Below are 21,632 nucleotides of genomic sequence, written 5' to 3'. Positions count from 1 at the left end.
TCGGACGCTCGTTCCATAATCTGAGAGTCACATGGTTGAATCGACGTCACACATACTCGCCCTTTCGTCGGTAGGGGAAGTTATAAAGTCATGGTAAATCCCACTATTTATTCTTAAAATAGTAGCCCTACAATCGTCGGTGGGTTTTTAACTGCTATAGTAAGAACGGCTAGTAGAAATAGCCCTCGTATAGCTTAGCGCGAAATTCAAAGAAAAATTATTTATCAACTGGCATTACTAAAAATCTATAAAACATATATTAGACCTGTAATAGATTATGCAGCTCCAGCATGGATAACTGTAAGCAATAAAATAATTAAAACCAAACTACAAACAATCCAAAACACACTCTTCACAACTGCATACAGAGTTCCAAGAACAACATCATCTCAATTCATTCACAAATACTCGAACATACCAACCATACCAGATAGACTCCTACATATTACAATTATGTACTTTAATAAGAATTGGATGAAAAACGAATTACTATGCGAACTAGACAAGTACCTCATACATGATGAAGCTAGTCCTAAATATCTCTCCCCAGTTAACTTGTATTTCAAATATAAAAATAGAATAAAATAATCAGTGTGTACGAACCACAATACATGGACATTGGCTCAAAATAATATTCAGTTCGTTCTACAGTTATAAATACCAAATCTTCAAGAACATAAGTACGGGGAGAAGGAAGAGGGCACAGAGAACCTGACCCTCCAGGGTATGAATTTTTCCTACCCAAACACCGACAGACATTCATGGCATTTTCTGATCAGGCAGTTGATCAATAAAATAGAAGCTCCCTCTTTTACAGTTATTAGATTTGTCCAATATTTCTAACAATTCTCTTAAAAATAGTGAAATTGATATTTAATCAAATATAAAAAGTATTAGAAATAACCACTTTATAATGAAACATCTGATTTTCTGAATCTATCCTCCTCTGTTTAATAGCACGATGTCAATCTTTGGTAGTTAAAATATTAGAATTATTCTGAACTATGTATCAGTACTGCTATTAGTTGAAAATTGTTTTCCTGAAAAATGTAACTCATGAGAGAGTACAAATCTGAAGTTTTTGTGATATTCTACATCGGATTTAAAAGGACGGTTTAGTTTTAACATTTCTTTCTTAAACTAATAAAATATTCGTTTTATCGTGTGATGAATTGTATTAAGTTTTTGTCGGACATTTTCTATCAGGACGAATTAATTAAAATCAAACAACCACGAAAATAGAATATCTTCGACTCCAGCCACTAGAACAACAACAAAGTTACAAATTTGATGATAGTAAAACTGATGATAAGAAAGTTCTAGTTGACTATTAACTTACACTCCAAGAATGTTCTCCAGTCGTAAAACAAAATGAAAGCACAGTTGTCTGTTTACATTTTGATCGACTTTCAAGATGCGCTCAATCAACAATAATCTAACGGAAACTTTGATTTTGAAAACACGAACTTCCGATGGAAGACTGGCGTCCTTTTCTATAAAACAAAACATGTCTCCATGTTATCAGATGAAGGAAATAGTCTTGTTCCTTATGCAGAGGACACGCTATACGTGCACGTGAACTAGTTAACTTTGGTTGAGGGTCAGTTAAGCTATCTTTATTCACAGTTCTAGCACATCTGATGGACACAAAGTAAAAATGTATTTCAACTTTCAGTTTATTGAACTCAGGTATAAACTGTAACAAGTGTGACACAACCTCTAATAGCTACACGCCACTCTGAAAGATGGCACGTGTCAATAATACTTTAACAACCAAAAATGGTGCATGTAAATTATATCTTAACAGTGTTACACGTTAATCACTGAGTACCATTTGAAAACGATAAATATAAACTGTAAGATAAGAACAGAATATGTCATAGGCATATCACAACAATTCTACTGAAAATGTTGTATAATTAATACGTAATCCAACATGTAGACAAAGCACAAGAAAATTATAAGTGTGTAATAATTGAAGAACCAACACGTGGCTTAAGTGAAGTAATCAACAATGTCAAACACATTAAACGTAGAAACTGAAGATGTAGATCCTGTGTTTCAGTACAAAATGTCACATGTAAATCTTAGTGTAGTAACTGTGAATTGTTGGATGTATATTGTGACAATCAATATACTTATTTTACAAACAATATAAACAATTAGTACCGAAATGAACATTTAATGTATAATACCTGTTACATTTAAATGTAAAATATGTAAACAAACGTTTCATTACTTTTTGTTTTATATTTTACTCAAGTTTTAACATTATATGACGTAATAAGTAAATACTACAAAAAAGGAAATCATAAAACAACACTTGTGAATTGTTGAACAAAAGCCACAGTCTCTTAAATTTAAATAATAGTTATGAATGTTCCGATAAAATATTAAGTTTTCAAAGTTTATATTTAATTTGTTTGTACATAAACGTAAATATTAATGATGGTGAATTTAAATATTTTGTGAGTATGAATCACATTCGTGTAACTGTACAGTGTGGAGATAAAATCCATCTTGATTTCTCTTAACTCTAGAGAGAACATATTAACATTGGCAGTTTTATAAATTCGTTTATTAATTATATTTCTCAGTTTTGAACAAAAATCAGGTTGGTTTCCGAGCTTTTCCAATGATAAACGTATCTTGGCTGTCAGAATTTTCAATAAGAATAACAACGTTTTCCTTGTGATGTCCTTGTTTACTGTTTGGTTTAACGATAAAAAGTTCACCATAATTGTTCACATGTCTATCAGACAGAGGTCGCTGTACATATTCTTCTACAGCTTTTCCTTGTTTTGATGCTGGTGTTTCTCTCTGAAGATGTAGAATATAGTTATGTTTAGTGGCGCAACACTCAAAATTTTAGTAATAATTTTACTATAACATGAATAAAACCAAATAAATGTTTCCATAAAAATTATAAGTTGTGAAATTGGTTTCAGTTATCTCATAAATGTTTTCTGGAAACTAGGAAAACTATCTCAAACATTGTTTTACATAGTGAATAAAGAATGATATACAGCAGATAATAGTTTAAATACTGTTTTCTATTTATATTTTACACGTTCACAAAGGATCATTTGATTGTTTATATTATTGTCTAGACAAGATGAAAGTACGGTTATAATTAAATGTCAAGTGTTCCACTCAATTTATTGTTATATAACTAGACAAGATGAAAGTACGGTTATAATCAAATGTTTAGTGTTCTACTCAATTTATTGTTATATAACTAGACAAGATGAAAGTACGGTTATAATTAAATGTTAAGTGTTCTACTCAATTTATTGTTATATAACTAGACAAGATGAAAATAAGGTTATAATTAAATGTCAAGTGTTCTACTCAATTTATTGTTATATAACTAGACAAGATGAAAGTACGGTTATAATTAAATGTTAAGTGTTCTACTCAATTTATTGTTATATAACTAGACAAGATGAAAATAAGGTTATAATTAAATGTCAAGTGTTCTAATCAATTTATTGTTATATAACTAGAAAAGATGAAAGTAAGGTTATAATTAAATGTCAAGTGTTCTACTCAATTTATTGTTATATAACTAGACAAGATGAAAATAAGGTTATAATTAAATGTAAAGTGTTCTACTCAATTTATTGTTATATAACTAGAAAAGATGAAAGTAAGGTTATAATTAAATGTCAAGTGTTCTACTCAGTTTATTGTTATATAACTAGACAAGATGAAAATAAGGTTATAATTAAATGTCAAGTGTTCTACTCAATTTATTGTTATATAACTAGACAAGATGAAAATAAGGTTATAATTAAATGTCAAGTGTTCTACTCAGTTTATTGTTATATAACTAGACAAGATGAAAATAAGGTTATTATTAAATGTCAAGTGTTCTACTCAATTTATTGTTATATAACTAGAAAAGATGAAAGTAAGGTTATAATTAAATGTCAAGTGTTCTACTCAGTTTATTGTTATATAACTAGACAAGATGAAAATAAGGTTATAATTAAATGTCAAGTGTTCTACTCAGTTTATTGTTATATAACTAGACAAGATGAAAATAAGGTTATAATTAAATGTCAAGTGTTCTACTCAATTTATTGTTATATAACTAGACAAGATGAAAATAAGGTTATAATTAAATGTCAAGTGTTCTACTCAGTTTATTGTTATATAACATGACAAGATGAAAGTACGGTTATAATTAAATGTCAAGTGTTCTACTCAATTTATTGTTATATAACATGACAAGATGAAAGTACGGTTATAATTAAATGTCAAGTGTTCTACTCAATTTATTGTTATATAACTAGACAAGATGAAAGTAAGGTTATAATTAAATGTCAAGTGTTCTACTCAATTTATTGTTATATAACATGACAAGATGAAAGTACGGTTATAAATAAATGTCAAGTGTTCTACTCAGTTTATTGTTATATAACTAGACAAGATGAAAGTAAGGTTATAATTAAATGTCAAGTGTTCTACTCAGTTTATTGTTATATAACTAGACAAGATGAAAATAATGTTATAATTAAATGTTTAGTGTTCCACTCAATTTATTGTTATATAACTAGACAAGATGAAAATAAGGTTATAATTAAATGTCAAGTGTTCTACTCAATTTATTGATATATAAATTAAACATGAAAAGTTATGTGAGCTGAACTACAAATGACTGGTTATTTACTTTATGTTACAGAGAAAAATGGTATTCAAACTGTCTTATTTTTGTGCAACTTTGGAGTAAATCACGCACTTTATGGTGCTATAAAATATTCAATAATTCATTATCAGTAGTAGTAGTATGTAGGTGAATGAATAATTACTAAAGGACATTCTGATCTTTATGTTTTCCACATGTTATTAATGCTATGGACATTAGTAAAGGTAATTATCAGACCTCAATGGTATCGAACACGTGTAGGTAGGTCTATTTTGGAAAAAAAAAATCGCATGCATTTAAACGACTCTGAACATTAAAGATTCTCTGAACGCATCTTTCTCAGTAGTTGGGGATAACCCAAGGTATTAACAACACTGATTTTAAACATGCAACATCTGTTTGATATTGTACACGTAGTTTAACGTAGTATACATTATATTAAAATGGAATGTTTTTAACTGTAAAAATGTTAATTTACTTGTACCAAATATTAATTATAACGTAAGATGAATAAGAACTTAACTGAATTTCGAACCAAAGTATTCCTTTCTTCTCGGTCGTTTTCATATATCGTCTCCAGGGTTGTTCGTTTGGTCACTTTTTGCTTACTTGGTATATTAGTTTTTGTCTTCTTAACGTTCTTTGTAGAGACCTTCTTCTCACATTCAGGGATCAGTGGCATAGCCTCCAATATATTCAATTCATCAGTTGTTATATTTTCAGCACCAGGCTGTTTGTGTAAAACACGGTTTTTCAAAACATTCTGTTCTTCCCGACGTTTTTGTTTCCAGTTGTAGAAACAACAAAGAACATTTCACGATCATTACAGAAAGTAAATAAATCACGTGTTTCAAGACCATTAAAATACATATTATTATTAAATAAACTGTGGATAATGTGTTAGAGATATAACTATAAATGTGTATATTATTATTAAATAAACTGTGGATAATGTGTTAGAGATATAACTATAAATGTGTATATTATTATTAAATAAGCTATGGATAATGTGTTAGAGTTATAACTATAAATGTGTATATTATTATTAAATAAACTGTGGATAATGTGTTACAGTTATAACTATACATGTGTATATTATTATTAAATAAACTGTGGATAATGCGTTACAGTTATAACTATAAATGTGTATATTATTATTAAATAAGCTATGGATAATGTGTTAGAGTTATAACTATAAATGTGTATATTATTATCAAATAAGCTATGGATAATGTGTTACAGTTATAACTATAAATGTGTATATTATTATTAAATAAACTGTGGATAATGTGTTACAGTTATAACTATAAATGTGTATATTATTATTAAATAAGCTATGGATAATGTGTTAGAGATATAACTATAAATGTGTATATTATTATTTAATAAGCTATGGATAATGTGTTAGAGTTATAACTATAAATGTGTATATTATTATTAAATAAACTGTGGATAATGTGTTACAGTTATAACTATACATGTGTATATTATTATTAAATAAACTGTGGATAATATGTTACAGTTATAACTATAAATGTGTATATTATTATTAAATAAGCTATAGATAATGTGTTACAGTTATAACTATAAATGTGTATATTATTATTAAATAAGCTATGGATAATGTGTTAGAGTTATAACTATAAATGTGTATATTATTATTAAATAAGCTATGGATAATGTGTTAGAGTTATAACTATAAATGTGTATATTATTATTAAATAAACTGTGGATAATGTGTTACAGTTATAACTATATATGTGTATATTATTATTAAATAAGCTATGGATAATGTGTTAGAGTTATAACTATAAATGTGTATATTATTATTAAATAAACTGTGGATAATGTGTTAGAGTTATAACTATAAATGTGTATATTATTATTAAATAAACTGTGGATAATGTGTTACAGTTATAACTATAAATGTGTATATTATTATTAAATAAGCTATGGATAATGTGTTAGAGTTATAACTATAAATGTGTATATTATTATTAAATAAGCTATGGATAATGTGTTAGAGTTATACCTATAAATGTGTATATTATTATTAAATAAGCTATGGATAATGTGTTAGAGATATAACTATAAATGTGTATATTATTATAAAATAAGCTATAGATAATGTGTTAGAGTTATAACTATAAATGTGTATATTATTATTAAATAAGCTACGGATAATGTGTTAGAGTTATAACTATAAATGTGTATATTATTATTAAATAAACTGTGGATAATGTGTTACAGTTATAACTATACATATGTATATTATTATTAAATCAACTGTGGATAATGTGTTACAGTTATAACTATAAATGTGTATATTATTATTAAATAAGCTATGAATAATGTGTTAGAGTTATAACTATGAATGTGTATATTATTATTAAATAAACTGTGGATAATGTGTTACAGTTATAACTATAAATGTGTATATTATTATTAAATAAGCTATGGATAATGTGTTAGAGTTATAACTATAAATGTGTATATTATTATTCAATAAACTGTGGATAATGTGTTAGAGTTATAACTATAAATGTGTATATTATTATTAAATAAGCTATGGATAATGTGTTACAGTAATAACTATAAATGTGTATATTATTATTAAATAAACTGTGGATAATGTGTTAGAGTTATAACTTTAAATGTGTATATTATTATTAAATAAGCTATGGATAATGTGTTAGAGTTATAACTATAAATGTGTGTATTATTATTAAATAAGCTATGGATAATGTGTTACAGTTATAACTATAAATGTGTATATTATTATTAAATAAACTGTGGATAATGTGTTACAGTTATAACTATAAATGTGTATATTATTATTAAATAAGCTATGGATAATGTGTTAGAGTTATAACTATAAATGTGTATATTATTATTAAATAAGCTATGGATAATGTGTTACAGTTATAACTATAAATGTGTATATTATTATTAAATAAACTGTGGATAATGTGTTACAGTTATAACTATAAATGTGTATATTATTATTAAATAAGCTGTGGATAATGTGTTAGAGTTATAACTATAAATGTGTATATTATTATTAAATAAACTGTGGATAATGTGTTACAGTTATAACTATATATGTGTATATTATTATTAAATAAGCTATGGATAATGTGTTAGAGTTATAACTATAAATGTGTATATTATTATTAAATAAGCTATGGATAATGTGTTAGAGTTATAACTATAAATGTGTATAATATTATTAAATAAGCTATGGATAATGTGTTAGAGTTATAACTATAAATGTGTATATTATTATTAAATAAGCTATGGATAATGTGTTAGAGATATAACTATAAATGTGTATATTATTATTAAATAAGCTATGGATAATGTGTTAGAGATATAACTATAAATGTGTATATTATTATTAAATAAGCTATGGATAATGTGTTAGAGTTATAACTATAAATGTGTATATTATTATTAAATAAGCTATGGATAATGTGTTACAGTTATAACTATACATGTGTATATTATTATTAAATAAACTGTGGATAATGCGTTACAGTTATAACTATAAATGTGTATATTATTATTAAATAAGCTATGGATAATGTGTTAGAGTTATAACTATAAATTTGTATAGTATTATTAAATAAGCTATGGATAATGTGTTACAGTTATAACTATAAATGTGTATATTATTATTAAATAAACTGTGGATAATGTGTTACAGTTATAACTATAAATGTGTATATTATTATTAAATAAGCTATGGATAATGTGTTAGAGTTATAACTATAAATGTGTATATTATTATTAAATAAACCGTGGATAATGTGTTAGAGTTATAACTATAAATGTGTATATTATTATTAAATAAGCTATGGATAATGTGTTAAAGTTATAACTATAAATGTGTATATTATTATTAAATAAACTGTGGATAATGTGTTAGAGTTATAACTATAAATGTGTATATTATTATTAAATAAGCTATGGATAATGTGTTACAGTTATAACTATAAATGTGTATATTATTATTAAATAAGCTATGGATAATGTGTTAGAGATATAACTATATATGTGTATATTATTATTAAATAAGCTATGGATAATGTGTTAGAGTTATAACTATAAATGTGTATATTATTATTAAATAAACTGTGGATAATGTGTTACAGTTATAACTATAAATGTGTATATTATTATTATTAAATAAGCTATGGATAATGTGTTAGAGTTATAACTATAAATGTGTATATTATTATTAAATAAACTGTGGATAATGTGTTACAGTTATAACTATACATGTGTATATTATTATTAAATAAACTGTGGATAATGTGTTACAGTTATAACTATAAATGTGTATATTATTATTAAATAAGCTATGAATAATGTGTTAGAGTTATAACTATAAATGTGTATATTATTATTAAATAAGCTATGGATAATGTGTTACAGTTATAACTATAAATGTGTATATTATTATTAAATAAACTGTGGATAATGTGTTACAGTTATAACTATAAATGTGTATATTATTATTAAATAAGCTATGGATAATGTGTTACAGTTATAACTATAAATGTGTATATTATTATTAAATAAACTGTGGATAATGTGTTACAGTTATAACTATAAATGTGTATATTATTATTAAATAAGCTATGGATAATGTGTTAGAGTTATAACTATAAATGTGTATATTATTATTAAATAAGCTATAGATAATGTGTTACAGTTATAACTATAAATGTGTATATTATTATTAAATAAACTGTGGATAATGTGTTACAGTTATAACTATAAATGTGTATATTATTATTAAATAAGCTATGGATAATGTGTTACAGTTATAACTATAAATGTGTATATTATTATTAAATAAACTGTGGATAATGTGTTACAGTTATAACTATAAATGTGTATATTATTATTAAATAAACTGTGGATAATGTGTTGGAGTTATAACTATAAATGTGTATATTATTATTAAATAAACTGTGAATAATGTGTTACAGTTATAACTATAAATGTGTATATTATTATTAAATAAGCTATGGATAATGTGTTACAGTTATAACTATAAATGTGTATATTATTATTAAATAAACTGTGGATAATGTGTTAGAGTTATAACTATAAATGTGTATATTATTATTAAATAAGCTATGGATAATGTGTTAGAGTTATAACTATAAATGTGTGTATTATTATTAAATAAGCTATGGATAATGTGTTACAGTTATAACTATAAATGTGTATATTATTATTAAATAAGCTATGGATAATGTGTTACAGTTATAACTATAAATGTGTATATTATTATTAAATAAGCTATGGATAATGGGTTACAGATATAACTCTAAATGTGTTTCATGCTTAACTAACAAATAATTGTATGGATTCTTTAGACAAGTGTATTCAGTTGTAATGTTTTGACCCATGGAACGTAGTACTTCACATGAACCAAAATAATACGTCATATAAAGGTGGAGATCTCAAATTAATACCTTGCTTAAAATTAGATCTATCAACATAGTGTGTCGTAAGAAGACAGATACATGAATATAGTACCTCACATGAAAACAGATGTTTCTAACAGCAGTGTGAGTCCAGAAACCAATATCTTCAAATGATTACTCCCTGTGTTCCACATACTTTAATTATAATGAAACTGTAGATAACATGTAACTTACCACAAAGCAATAAGACATATCGAAATGAGTGCTGTCCACCAAGCGTATCTTGGAACTGTAGATTTTGAAACCGATGGGAGCGTAGCCTTGGGAACCACTTCAGTTGGATCTTAAGACAGAGAGTCGTATTTAAAATCAGTTTACTTACTCTACCGATCACGTAAAACAGAGAAAAAACTTCACAATAATATTAACAATAATAGTAATGTGCATAATTCTTTAATCTAAAAAATAATCTTCATTTAACATATTTAAAATTTTTATTCAATAAATACGATATTTCTTCACGACGAGAAATCCACTTGAAATAAAAATGTATCTCAGAATGACTGGTATGGGTATTAACACTTTTATTGATAAGGAGAAAATAACGTTTTAAAACGTTAATACACGTACCAGTCGTTGTGAGATACAAATACGATATTTCTTGCATTTATAATGCATTTTAATAGTAAACAGCGCCCGGAATGGGAAGGTTAACGAAAGATTTGCATAAAATTATTATAACTCTCATTATAAGATAATGTTAAACAAACTAATGATTAATTATGTACTAGAATCACCAAGTAGACATTTTAAGATATATTTGAAATTTCAATGGTATCTTAATATGAAAATAGTGGCACCAAGTAACATTCAGTCGTATAACTTAATACAATTATGTTAACATGTAATTTCTGAGTAAACGTTTTCTTCATAGTGTTAGGAGTCTTTCTCTTAAAACCAAACTTTGGAAAATCTTTGTTTAGAGCCCCGCCATTGCCAGGTGGGTTAAGGCGTGCGACTCGTAAAATGATGATCGCGGGTTCGAATCTCTGTCGCATCAGAAATGCTCGCCCTTTCAGCCTTAGGGGCGTTATAATGTTTGGGTCAATACCACTATTCGTTGGTAAAAGAGTAGCCCAAGAGTTGGCGGTAGGTGTCTTACCTCTAATCTTACGCTGCTAAATTATGTATGGCTAGCGCAGATAGCCCTCGTGTAGCTTTGCGCAAAATTAAAAAACAAACACGCTTTATTTACATACGTTTCAATAAGAACTTTTACTTTAGTTATAATATTAGGTACATGGAATGTCTACGTGATGTTAAGATTCAATGAAGAGGGAAGTACTTCGTAAAAGTAAATATATATATGTAATTGTTAACATTTTTATCAAAACAATATCACTATGTTATATATACGTTTTTATGTAAATATAAGTTTTTACAAAAAATATTAACATACTAAATCGTTACAACAACTGTTCCCACCTCCTGGAAAAGCTTTTCCGAAAAAAGCAAAGCTGTTTATTACAACAAAAAACATGGAAGTTATGAAGAAGTATCTCATTATAACAATGTGTTTTAACAAAAATAAACATTTTTTAACTTTTAAAGAAACAATAAAAGAAAACTTTAAAACCCTTTTGTTTCATTACTTCTACAAAGATCTTTATTATCAGCTCCTTCTTCATCAGTAATTTTATCTCCAGGACAAGGTATACAGGCGTCAGCAGCATAAGATGTCATGTAAGTCCCTCCTGGACACGGCAGGCAGTGAGTTTGTAATCCATTGTCATAATGACCAGGAGGACATGGATCTAAAACCGTTAAAAGCACATTGCTAAACATTTATTTGCTCAGTGTTAATTTTTATAGTCCTATCAAAGAGTTTATTATCAAAAAACAAATTTATTGAATTAAAACTACATGATCTACAAGTCTTTCATCTTTTTGTGTTTAATGGAAACTATTAACGTTATTGTGTGTAATATATACCTACAACACCTGTCAGCATCTCTTCAGTATCCTCGAATACAAGTGAGGATTTCTGCTGGAACATACACTGAAGAAAACAAGAGAAAGTTAAATATTTTTTAGCTCATTTACTGTCGCCGATAGGAATAGAAAGTTTTACACAGTGCGAGATTCGTGAGAAAAATAAAACGCGTTCTTCAAAACGGTTTCTTAACAGCAAAATTTTATTTCTTTAAACACTTAGTAACTGAATCAACTCATTAAACTAATCACAGAGTTTATCTCTATCAATCATGTTGAACCTTGAGGTACGTTTCATTTACTTTGGTATTTCTCTTGTAAAATTTTTATTTGGCAAAGTTTAATGTAAAACTATTTATTCTAATGTCAGTTATGAAAATACAGGATCTTTTAGGAATATTACGCCGGTAAAATGTGTCAGTATATGATTTGAAAGTGTCTTGCAAACAAGAGTTGGAGGTCAGTGGTGATGACCTTCTCTCTGTTCTTACACTGCTAAATTAGGGACGGCTCGCCATCGTGCAGCTTTGTGCGAAATTAAAAAACAAACACGTGTGCCAGAATCCGTTAAAACAGAATATAATAATTTTGGTAGGACGTGAAGACAACAAGGTAGAACTGGTGTTTATTGAAGACGGAAATTTATTTTATCATGTGATAAATACAGTCGTCAAGGATATTCCATTTCTTGAATATTTCATGTTGTAAATTCTATTTTTAGGTGAATTAATAACATTCGAACAATCATTTAATAAAACAGAGCAGTGAAAGATTCTGAAACCAGATAAAAGTGATGGAATAATAACCTTAACGAATCAGAGAATTAAAGTACTAAGAGATAGACAGATAGTAGTAATAAGAAATTTTATTAAAGTTGTTAAACTCTATCATATCAAAATGTAATAGTTCATATCTTATTAGAATTACATGATATGAAACAAAACGTATCGTTTCCTGATATGTATCGATATTACCGTTCAAGCCATAAAAACTGTTTTCTTTTTCTTTGGAATGACGTTTTTAATTCCTGTGAGATGAAAGAAACTATTAGTGAAATATTTTATACTGTCTGTAAATTCCTAATAATGTATATTACTTCAACACTTTTGATCCAAAATTGGAAGTCTTGAAATTTTTATAATTTGAGATGAATTTATATACTTTGTACTTATTGAAAAACATTTATCTTATATTACGTACATTTGTCTGTTGAATTTCGCGAAAAGTTACACGAGGGCTATCTGCGTAGGCTCTAATTAATTTAGCAGTGTAAGATTGGAAGAAAGGCAGCTAGTTATCACCACCCACCACCAACTCTTTAGCTATTCTTTTACCAATGAATACTGGGGTTATCTGTCACTTTACAACGCCCCAACAACTGAATGGGCGAAAATGTTTGTGTGATGGGGATTCGAATACTTTCTTTGGAACATAACAAATTATGCTAATTCTTACCAAATCAGCCTTGTCTTAATAATACCAGCAAAAATAACATGATTTACCACAAACAACAGTCATCAATGAATCGCTTTAACATAAATGTATCTTTCATTTGTTATTGAATATTCTATTAAGTGATATTTACGTTACCTGAAAAACTGGTATAAACGAAATGTTAATCAGATTATTATTTAATTCCTGTGGTGTTTGTGGTAGTTAAATATACACAATATTCTCCAGTCTGAACCAAAGCAAATTAAACTTTTAAGAAAGTTTTGAAGGATTTGTACGAAAAAAAAATAGAAAAAAACAAAAATTATTATTTACAATGTACGAGTTAGGGTTTCAGAGTTGTATTTGAAATATAAAAGTTTAAGCGTGCCATGACTTGAAATACCATTCATGAACAGTAAAGAACTACATATTTTATATACATAATAAGTAAAACGACATGATATTTATACTACATATTTTATATACATAATAAGTAAAACGACATGATATTTATACTACATATTTTATATACATAATAAGTAAAACGACATGATATTTATACTACATATTTTATATACATAATAAGTAAAACGACATGATATTTATACTACATATTTTATATACATAATAAGTAAAACGACATGATATTTATACTACATATTTTATATACATAATAAGTAAAACGACATGATATTTATACTACATATTTTATATACATAATAAGTAAAACGAAACGATATTTATACTAAATATTTTATATACATAATAAGTAAAACGACACGATATTTATACTAAATATTTTATATACATAATAAGTAAAACGACACGATATTTATACTAAATATTTTATGTACATAATAAGTAAAACGACATGATATTTATACTACATATTTTATGTACATAATAAGTAAAACGACATGATATTTATACTACATATTTTATATACATAGTAAGTAAAACGACATGATATTTATACTACATATTTTATATACATAGTAAGTAAAACGACATGATATTCATACTACATATTATATATACATAATAAGTAAAACGACATGATATTTATACTACATATTTTATGTACATAATAAGTAAAACGACATGATATTTATACTGCATATTTTATATACATAGTAAGTAAAACGACATGATATTTATACTACATATTTTATATACATAATAAGTAAAACGACATGATATTTATACTACATATTTTATATACATAGTAAGTAAAACGACATGATATTTATACTACATATTTTATATACATAATAAGTAAAACGACACGATATTTATACTACATATTTTATATACATAATAAGTAAAACGACATGATATTTATACTACATATTTTATATACATAATAAGTAAAAAGACATGATATTTATACTAAATATTTTATATACATAATAAGTAAAACGACACGATATTTATACTAAATATTTTATATACATAATAAGTAAAACGACACGATATTTATACTACATATTTTATATACATAATAAGTAAAACGACATGATATTTATACTACATATTTTATATACATAATAAGTAAAACGACACGATATTTATACTACATATTTTATATACATAATAAGTAAAAAGACACGATATTTATACTAAATATTTTATATACATAATAAGTAAAACGACATGATATTTATACTACATATTTTATATACATAATAAGTAAAGCGATATGATATTTATACTACATATTTTATATACATAATAAGTAAAACGACATGATATTTATACTACATATTTTATATACATAATAAGTAAAACGACATGATATTTATACTACATATTTTATATACATAATAAGTAAAACGACATGATATTTATACTACATATTTTATATACATAATAAAGTAAAACGACATGATATTTATACTACATATTTTATATACATAATAAGTAAAACGACACGATATTTATACTACATATTTTATATACATAATAAGTAAAACGACATGATATTTATACTACATATTTTATATACATAATAAGTAAAACGACACGATATTTATACTAAATATTTTATATACATAATAAGTAAAACGACACGATATTTATACTAAATATTTTATATACATAATAAGTAAAACGACACGATATTTATAGTACATATTTTATATACATAATAAGTAAAACGACATGATATTTATACTACATATTTTATATACATAATAAGTAAAACGACATGATATTTATACTACATATTTTATATACAGTATAAGTAAAACATGATATTTATACTACATATTTTATATACATAATAAGTAAAACGACATGATATTTATACTACATATTTTATATACATAATAAGTAAAACGACACGATATTTATACTACATATTTTATATACATAATAAGTAAAAAGACGTGATATTTATACTAAATATTTTATATACATAATAAGTAAAACGACACGATATTTATACTAAATATTTTATATACATAATAAGTAAAACGACATGATATTTATACTAAATATTTTATATACATAATAAGTAAAGCGACATGATATTTATACTACATATTTTATATACATAATAAGTAAAGCGACATGATATTTATACTACATATTTTATATACATAATAAGTAAAGCGACATGATATTTATACTACATATTTTATATACATAATAAGTAAAGAGACATGATATTTATACTACATATTTTATATACATAATAAGTAAAACGACATGATATTTATACTACATATTTTATATACATAATAAGTAAAACGACATGATATTTATACTACATATTTTATATACATAATAAGTAAAACGACATGATATTTATACTACATATTTTATATACATAATAAGTAAAACGACACGATATTTATACTACATATTTTATATACATAATAAGTAAAACGACACGATATTTATACTACATATTTTATATACATAATAAGTAAAACGACACGATATTTATACTACATATTTTATATACATAATAAGTAAAACGACACGATATTTATACTAAATATTTTATATACATAATAAGTAAAACGACACGATATTTATAGTACATATTTTATATACATAATAAGTAAAACGACATGATATTTATACTACATATTTTATATACATAATAAGTAAAACGACACGATATTTATACTACATATTTTATATACATAATAAGTAAAACGACATGATATTTATACTACATATTTTATATACATAATAAGTAAAACGACACGATATTTATACTACATATTTTATATATATAATAAGTAAAACGACATGATATTTATACTACATATTTTATATACACAAAAAGTAAAACGACATGATATTTATACTACATATTTTATATACATAATAAGCAAAACTACATGATATTTATACTACATATTTTATATACATAAGTAAAACGACATGATATTTATACAACATATTTTATGTTTTATATACAAAATAAGTAAAACGACATGATATTTATACTACATATAAATTATACAAGGCACATTTTTTAATTTTTTGTTGCATTTTACGACATTTATTCTACTTTTTTAAGTAAAAGTTATTACCTTATAACTTTTATATATATATTACTGACCTTTGACCTTACAATAAGGTTGTTTCCACTGTTCTAAGGCTTGAATATAGTTGATCCACAAGATGACAGACCACAGACAGTTTCAGATGTTCATGAGTAGAGAAAGAAGTGGAAGGGATTTTCAACTGGATGTCATACAGACAAACAAGAAAGAAAGAGAGATGTCAATATGGTTAAGTATTATCTTTTTACAAGAAGCTATAGTTAACTCAATCATCCATGGACAGATTATCCAGTTTATCTTTTAAAAGAATCCTGAGAATCTCACAAGTTGTTACACAAAACTTCAGAACTAGTTTCTACATTCTGTGTTCTACAATTTGAAAACTCAATAAAACAAAAGGAGAATTTAAATGAATACTGTGAAATCTGTCATCTGTCAGGGTGAATATCAGGTCAAACTACATTTCTATTATTTTCATCTTGCTAAGAAATACACAGATATATAAGTTTTCTTTGTTTTGTATTACCCAGGATTCCTTTTACCCTCCATTACCACAGATAAGATATATATATGTATACATATATAACAGAGAATTTTAATTAGAAAATTTTAAATGTTTATCATTAACTGTTATATTTTATATAAATCACCTTACTAGTAATAAGGACAGTCTTTGAAATCACTTGATCATAACTCATATGAACTACTTAAAAGAATTCTATAGCCTATTCAATTCATTTTGTTATTAAAGTTACTAGCAGTGTAGTTACAAGTAAATTAAACAATGAAAGTAATATATTACAAAGTGTTGAGTAGTTTAACTGATTAAAAGTTTCCAACTAAGTTAAACAACCAAAGTGTAATAATACAAAGTGTTGAGTAGTTTAACTGATTATAAGTTTCCAACTAAGTTAAACATCCAAAGTATAATAATACAAGGTGTTGAATAGTTTAACTGATTATAAGTTTCCAACTAAGTTAAACATCAAAAGTAATATAATACAAAGTGTTGAATAGTTTAACTGATTATAAGTTTCTAACTAAGTTAAACATCCAAAGTATAATAATACAAGGTGTTGAATAGTTTAACTGATTATAAGTTTCCAACTAAGTTAAACATCCAAAGTATAATAATACAAGGTGTTGAATAGTTTAACTGATTATAAGTTTCCAACTAAGTTAAACATCCAAAGTATAATAATACAAGGTGTTGAATAGTTTAACTGATTGTAAGTTTACAACTAAGTTAAACATACAAAGTATAATAATACAAAGAGTTGAGTAGTTTAACTAATTATAAGTTTCCAACTAAGTTAAACATCCAAAGTATAATAATACAAAGTATTGAATAGTTTAACTGATTACCGTATTTTCCGCCTAATAAGCCGAATTTCTGGCCCTAAATTTTGGACCTGATTTTTGGGGGTCGGCTTATTGGCCGATCACTCCTTTCCGAAATTTCTTCTTCTTAGGAAATGTTTTTCTTTTGAAAATTACCATAGGCGGTAATTTTGTCCCATCAGCAAAGCACGTTAAGTGAAACGTTGTTTCTGGAATTTCATTGGTTACCTAATTACAGTGAGTGGAGCCAATAACGAATGACATACTGATTCCATCTCTGTCTCAATAGGACACGTTCTGCTTTACTACAGAACGCCAATGATCACACACAACATGCATGCTGACGCTGAAACGAGACTAAGAAATCATTTTGAAGAAACTTGTCACTTCTTAAAAATGGTTTCGGCTTATTGGGCGGTAATAAGCAAAAACCCTCATTTTCAGAGCTGAAAATTGGCCTCGGCTTATTCGGCGATTCGGCTTATTAACCGGAAAATACGGTATAAGTTTCCAACTAAGTTAAACATTCAAAGTATAATAATACAAAGTGTTGAGTAGTTTAACTGATTGTAAGTTTACAACTAAGTTAAACATCCAAAGTGTAATAATACAAAGTGTTGAGTAGTTTAACTGATTATAAGTTTACAACTAAGTTAAACATTCAAAGTGTAATAATACAAAGTGTTGAGTAGTTTAACTGATTAGAAGTTTCCAACTAAGTTAAACATTCAAAGTGTAATAATACAAAGTGTTGAGTAGTTTAACTGATTATAAGTTTACAACTAAGTTAAACATACAAAGTGTAATAATACAAAGTGTTGAGTAGTTTAACTGATTATAAGTTTCCAACTAAGTTAAACATCCAAAGTATAATAATACAAAGTGTTGAGTAGTTTAACTGATTGTAAGTTTCCAACGATGTTAAACATCCAAAGTGTTGACTATGTTACAGTGCAATAATTTTAATACACAAATCAGTGTGTATTGTGTAACCACAGCTGATATAAAATTGTATATAAATGACCTTTAGTAGGTGCAACTGTTTTTCTTCTGTTCCAGAGGACCAGTATTTTGTATATAATACAATCACATTAAATTCTAATACATTACACATGTATATATATTATTACTATTTACAAATAAGTCTTTAAATTTTAGATATTTTCTTAAAACACAGAACAGTTACAACGATTTATGATAATATTACGTTATAGTTTTACTGTAATTACTTGTACTATTTACTTTGTTAACTTTTACTGTACACTAAACCTATGTAATTAGTGTCAGCTGTAAATAGGTAACAAGTGTGTTAAATTGATAAATATAAAATTTATTGCTGAATGAATTTAATAAAGTTATTTTTTAATATATTTTTATGGTGTATTTAGTGTATTTTACACTATGTGTTTGATTAACAGGCACATAAAACTGTCTTACTTTCATATCCATATAGTAACAATGGAATAAAACCTAATCATTAAAAACCTGATTACAGTTTTCACAAAAATGTTACTCATTATTTATATCACATCACAATTAACAGTTAGTATAAATATCTACTGACAATACTGTTCACAAAAAGTTATTATTTGACAACCCTATAGATACAACTATAGTATAGAGATGTTGGGACGTTTCAATTCTAGTTTGAATAATTGTTAATGTTACATAATAAATTACTTTTCATTTTCTAATGTAAATAAGGCCTATACACACATGTGGGTTCATTGATTAATTATACAGCTTACCTAAATATGAAATTTAGAATGAATAATTTCAAATATGAAAGAAACTAAAGAATGATACAACTGTAATTATACAAACATAAAACTGTTTATAAGAACATATTTACAACTCAGAACTCAACACTGTCAGAAGTCAACATATACTACAAAGTTGTGTATAGAATTCATAATTAATTATTACACATCTCAACTGGCATGAAGTTATGACAATGTTAATCCAATGTGGTCTTGTTTTTCTTACCATCCTGGAGAGCTTTATAGCATTTAAGCAATAAAATGGATGTAATAAACTCTTTACAATACTAGATCTTTCTTGTACAAATTTATACACTTACTTGTAGAGTACCAAGAAAGGTATCATCAAACTCCCTGTACACTTCCCAGATGATATCACCTTGTGTAACATAGCGGCCTACAGCACTGACTGCCCATAGAAAAACAGGCCTAACATTTTCTATGCCATCTTTCACTTCCACGCCTTCAATAGAGCACATTCCAACCAGTGATGTACAGCTGATGACTAAATAATAAAAATTAACGTATACAGTTACAAATACAACAACTTATTTTGAAGACTCCCTTATTAATATTCAAACTACTTAAAATGTATCCTCCATTACGGTTAATATAATTATTATACCTGCGTCTAACTCTTGAACGAAATAAGACATGACGTCATACACTTGTATGATGCCACATAGCTCATTGGTGCCAAGCTTATCTTATTAAACTACAACAAATCTAACATAACCTAACAATTACCAATTGTTACGAATATAATTCTACTTCATATAAACATACATTAAAATTGAAACAATTGATACTGCATCTAAATGCATCACAAAGTTTCAAATTTGGACCAGTTTCAGCTATGACGTCATGCTTCATTTTAGATTTAGCCGCTTATCCAGATCTTGCTTTTAAAAGACAGTTGGCATCACTACCCAGGGTTGACCGATGGGTAGTTACAATGTTATCTTGCATCTCCAGTGACGCAAACGATCTTGAGAAGGTGCTATATCTACAAGCAACCAGTGACACCACTGTTGATGTTAATTGAGATTGTATTAACACTTTCACCGCAAGAACTTCCCCTGAGCTAAATAAAATCGTCTGGCGTTAGGGAGAATAAAATACTAAAAGGCCCAATACGCCTGTTATGTTAAAGATATATTTTAATTTTTGTACAGCATAACCTGATTCAGTATCATAGTTTTAGGGAAAAATAACAACACTCCAACTTTTCCTCGCGGTGAATCCCAAGGGCATGGGGGAGCATCACAATCTCACAATGTGTTTTTATCACTGTTAGCTGTTTATCCCTTTCAATTTTAAATGTTTGTTTCTTAGTAGCATGTATTTGTGTACTTTGATCGAATCATAAAACATTTGTAATTCTGTCTATTTTAATATTTTATATAACACATACATACAGTATATATGTAAAAGGTTAAAGTTGTATGTATAGAACAAATCTACAGACGACAAATAAACGTTGTTTTTTTAA

The 21,632-nt window shown here is 26.2% G+C and overlaps 1 protein-coding gene across 4 annotated transcripts in view; it reads right to left on the bottom strand.

The window, feature by feature from the left end:
- Window positions 1-2,560: 2,560 nt before the first annotated feature.
- LOC143239229 (uncharacterized) overlaps window positions 2,561-21,632 on the bottom strand; it is a 32,963-nt gene continuing 13,891 nt past the window's right edge. For 3 of the 4 annotated variants that reach the window (XR_013021068.1, XM_076480133.1, XM_076480134.1), the window contains 6 exons: window positions 20,461-20,645; window positions 17,096-17,220; window positions 11,745-11,906; window positions 10,327-10,435; window positions 5,175-5,414; window positions 2,561-2,820 (listed from right to left, as the gene is read on the bottom strand). Coding sequence is in view for 3 of the 4 variants with exons in the window: in XM_076480133.1 (XP_076336248.1) it covers window positions 2,611-2,820; window positions 5,175-5,414; window positions 10,327-10,344 (468 nt within the window). In the remaining variant the exon portion in view is untranslated. The remainder of the gene's footprint in view (window positions 2,821-5,174; window positions 5,415-10,326; window positions 10,436-11,744; window positions 11,907-17,095; window positions 17,221-20,460; window positions 20,646-21,632) is intronic. The other variant, XM_076480135.1, reaches the window with a different exon arrangement.

This window comes from Tachypleus tridentatus, chromosome 13 (assembly GCF_004210375.1).
Source record: "Tachypleus tridentatus isolate NWPU-2018 chromosome 13, ASM421037v1, whole genome shotgun sequence".
In the NCBI taxonomy this organism is placed as follows: Eukaryota; Metazoa; Arthropoda; class Merostomata; order Xiphosura; family Limulidae; genus Tachypleus; species Tachypleus tridentatus.
The sequence above is the reverse complement of the archived record's forward strand: the minus strand, read 5'-3'. Positions and strand labels throughout refer to the sequence as shown.